We start from the raw sequence: 4,059 nt of genomic DNA on the forward strand, positions 1-4,059 counted from the left end.
AAGAGTCATAAAATCATATAATGGCAAAGAAAGCAGCTTTATATTTATTAGAACCTGTAAAAATCATGTAATTTGGGTAAACTGATGTGTAATCCAATATTCAATTCTCTTGCTTTTTTTTCCCTAACTACTAGAGAGGTTAGTTTTTTGGATTTTTTTTCTCCCTTTTTCCAATCTTCTCTTCTTGAGGGGGGTTTGCTTTCTGCTGGGATTTTCAGGAAACTCTAGTCGAGTTAGGAATGTCACTGAAGCGTGTTTTTGGTGTTGTGAGCAAACTGCAGTGGGATCTTCTGAAAATCCTAGCTTCAAGCAAGCTTAGTGCAGTTCTGGGATTTGAACAATGATAGCAAATAATTCTCAAGCAACAGATATATGTTTTAGTGGTTTAGTGGCATTTATCATTTAGCTATGGGGTTGTTAGGTGACACAAGATGCAAACCCAATGAATCTATAGGACTACTTATGTGTTTAAAGCTTAACCGTGTTTAAACCTTTTATGTGATCAGTACCAGAGTTTGCTCAATCCCTTGCAGACTTGTGCTTCTGAAGAAAATGGTGTTTGTAGCTCTCTGCTTTGGCACTGTTCCACGTTGGACACCTTTTTACAGTACTTCTCTCCCTGGAGAGGAACAGATTCATGAGAAGGCGGAAGCGGAGTATTAGAGAAGCCGTGTGTCCGCACATGCCGTGTTGTCTGGTGCAGTCCTGACACCCGCACTCCTGCGACAGGAGTCCCCAGTGAGCGTCCCGCGGGCTGAACGCGTTTTCCTTGTCTTGGTGCTCTCCCCCAGGTGCCCTGAGGTCAGGCAAGCCGAGAGTTCTCGGAGCGTGCTGATATTTGACAGAGTTTAGGGAGAAATACTGAGACAAAAAGTTAGTCGTATACCTGATCATAACCAGTTGCTGCACTAGATAACACCTAATAAACTCTTGTTGTTTCAGTCGTTTAAGCCAAAGAAAGAAAGCTTTCAGGACAAAGCATCCGGGAGTTTCTCAACCTCAAACTTTGTTTCCTTTTCCATTTCTCACTAGCCAGATATTTTTGATGTTTAAGATGCATCCATCATTTATTAGCTAATGACTTCCTGTGAAATGTAAATAATAAAAAGGACTGAAGTTGAACTCATAATGAGTGTAGAGCCCAAGCATGTGTTTAAGCATATACGGGATTGAGATTCAGATCTGTTATTAGTTATTTCTAAACTATACAAGCAGGTTTTTTCTCAAATTATTGCAAGTCAGGAACAGTTGTTTTAACTGGGAAAGCATGGTAAAAGAACCTTGTATATTCTCTGCTTTTGACCATCGCTAGCTTTGAAATGAACTTGTGATGATTCTTTGTCTGTGGATTTTTCTCTTTTAGATGGAGCGAACATGTGATGATATAGATGAAATGTTCAGCAATTTACTTGGGGAAATGGACATGCTGACCCAGGTAAATACTACTTTTTTTCTTCCAGCAGATTAGAAAATAGTTATTACATATTAGAGAAAAGAGACAGCCTTTCTGCAGTTTGCATGTTCTTTCACTCTGAATAAATACAGGTAAATTATTTTGAAAAACATTTTGAAACATTTTGAAAAACAACTAAATTTCTCTAATTGACATTTAAAATGAGGGCCCTGAAGAACAAGGTGATATCAGTGCAGGTTAGATTATGAAACAGAGCTAACTGCTTGTGAAAGATACTTTTACCAAAAACACAAATGAGCAACTTAAATTCCTTTTAGACTCAGCTGCAAGAAGTTGAAAGATTCAATCAAACAGGAAGAGGTTGAGTCTGAATTTTCACATATGAACATTTTGCATGCATGGATAAATGAGATGTAGCCTGTGTGTCAAATGTAAACTTTGGACATGAAAACAACATTTTTTATTATAGTGAATATATAATGTAGCAAAAGAGTCATCTTTAGATATGCCAAAATATTAAGCTACAGCCAGGGTGGCATTCAAGAATTTATAGAGACATTATTGCCAGTGCAGAATACACTCTTGAGAGGAAACAATAAAACAGCATGAGCCCATTTCTAAAGCTACAGTCCTGGAATATTTCCTGCAAAACCTGATAAAGGAGAATGTATAGTTCTAAACTACAAACTCAATAAATTTGTGGTATTTTAACATATGCCTGTTTGAAACTCTTAAGCTGTCATTTTGGATTCTCTGTGAGTTTGACTGCTTACAGCCTCTGTTTTGGGGAATCTTTCCTCTCAGTAAATCCCCATGCTTGCCAAATTAAATGCCAATAATTCTGAGCCACAAAATAGGAATTTTGCTTAAACCACATGAAAGTCAAGATATCATACGGTAGTCTTAGCTGTCAAACCATAATACTTTGCCCCCCGTAGCCTTCTGATTTCTTAATGTTTTTTTATAACCATGTGTATATAATTACATATATATGTGTATATGTGTGTGTGTGTGTGTGTGTATATATATATACACACAAACACACACGTGTGTGTATATATGTGTGTATGTATATATATAGTGTGTGTGTGTGTGTGTATATATGTGTATATATATATATAAAAGGAGGTTCTTTTAGGATAATTTAATTTCATTATTATGCCTTGAAAATTAACAAAAGAATGCTTGTGTTAAGTTTTACCTCCTCAGGTTGGACAGAGCACCGTTGTGAGTGCAGGTGATGGGGGGAGGCTGAGACCGCACATCCTCCCTGCGCTCAGCAGCGCAGTCCGGGGTGGGTGGGATGGGCCGCGTTCCCAAGGCTCACAGTAATCCCCCTGCTCTCTGCAGGGCTGGCCTCACTTCTCCCCGCAGCTCTGGGTGGGAGAAGGAGTCAGCACATATATGACAGCCTGAAACTCTTTCTGTCAACAGACTTGCATCTTTTAATTCCTTTGGACTTGATTTCCTAAACCAGTCTGTAGATAGTTTTTCACACTTTCTTCCCCACTCTGTTTATCTGTTCCTAAAGTGAGTGTAAATGGTAGAAAGACACAGAAATGCCCTTTCTTTGCATTAAAAGGTGGAAAACTAAATGCCGAACAGGAATTGGGGTTTTCTGCTATTTTTATGTCCTTTGTTTTTAACTTTTTTTTAGCATTTCAGTTTTTTTCTGTTCAATTTCTCTTTGCTTGTACTTTCTCTGCTTTCCTTTTTCTTTCTGCACTTTCCTGGCCATTATAAGATGTTATGACTTTTTTTTTTTTACATTAGTAATGTAAGTATTTCCTTTATACTCTTACCTTTATACACTTTGTACCCTCCCTATTTGCATCTTTTTTTATTCAGGCACTGTAAAACTTTCTCATTGGCTTCCTTTCTCCCTCATCCTTATTTATACCATGTCTATTTTTATGGGAGTAGCTCTTAACAGAGAAACAGTGTTTAAAGTTGTCACTGCTTTGGTTTCCAGCTCTGTACAACTTCAGAAGAAACCAACATGTCCTGGGTGGGAAATATGTGAAAAGAGCTGCCAAGAAAAACATTTGCATTAATTTTCAGGGAAAATGCCTGTCAGTTGCAGGCAACTCATAGAAATGTAAATGCCCCTGGTACAAATTGAGTACGAACAAAAAGTCCTACTGTTGCAGCAGAAGGCAAACATCTCACAGGGATGTATCAACAAAGGTAGAGCTTGTAAGGTGTATATGGAGTAACCCTTCCATTCTGCTCCGCGTTGGTAAGCCCTCAACTGGGAATMGGTGCCCAGTGTTAGCACTGCATTTTGAGAAGGAAGAGGGTCAACTGGAGAAAACCTAGAGGAAAGGAATGGCATTGATGAGGAGGAAAAGAAACATGGCCTATGAGAAAAGGTCGAGCAGAGTTGTTTAGTCTAGAGAAGACAAGACTGATCACAATCTTAAAATACATAAAAGGCTGCTTCAGAGCAGAAAGAAGTGCTTGGTTCCCCATGTCCACAGAGGGTGGGACAACAGGCAATGACCTTCAACTGCAGCAAAGGAAGTTTCAGTTAAACGTCAGAAGAGWGGTTCAATGGCAAGGACAGAAATCTGGACGGGGAAGCAGTAGACTAGATTGGCAGAGTAAATGCTGAAATATATCTGATCAGAGGCTTTTCTCGTCTT

At 38.8% G+C, this 4,059-nt stretch overlaps 1 protein-coding gene across 2 annotated transcripts in view; it reads left to right on the forward strand.

The window, feature by feature from the left end:
• Positions 1-567: 567 nt before the first annotated feature.
• The window catches only part of APBB1IP (amyloid beta precursor protein binding family B member 1 interacting protein), a 55,716-nt gene continuing 52,224 nt past the window's right edge, over positions 568-4,059 (forward strand). The window contains exons 1-2 of one of the 2 annotated variants that reach the window (XM_026065744.1): positions 568-738; positions 1,364-1,435. In XM_026065744.1, coding sequence (XP_025921529.1) covers positions 1,364-1,435 — 72 coding nt within the window. In that variant the 5' untranslated portion in view covers positions 568-738. The remainder of the gene's footprint in view (positions 739-1,363; positions 1,436-4,059) is intronic. The other variant, XM_026065743.1, reaches the window with a different exon arrangement.

This window comes from Apteryx rowi, unplaced genomic scaffold, assembly GCF_003343035.1.
Source record: "Apteryx rowi isolate R43461 unplaced genomic scaffold, aptRow1 scaffold_231, whole genome shotgun sequence".
In the NCBI taxonomy this organism is placed as follows: domain Eukaryota; kingdom Metazoa; phylum Chordata; class Aves; order Apterygiformes; family Apterygidae; genus Apteryx; species Apteryx rowi.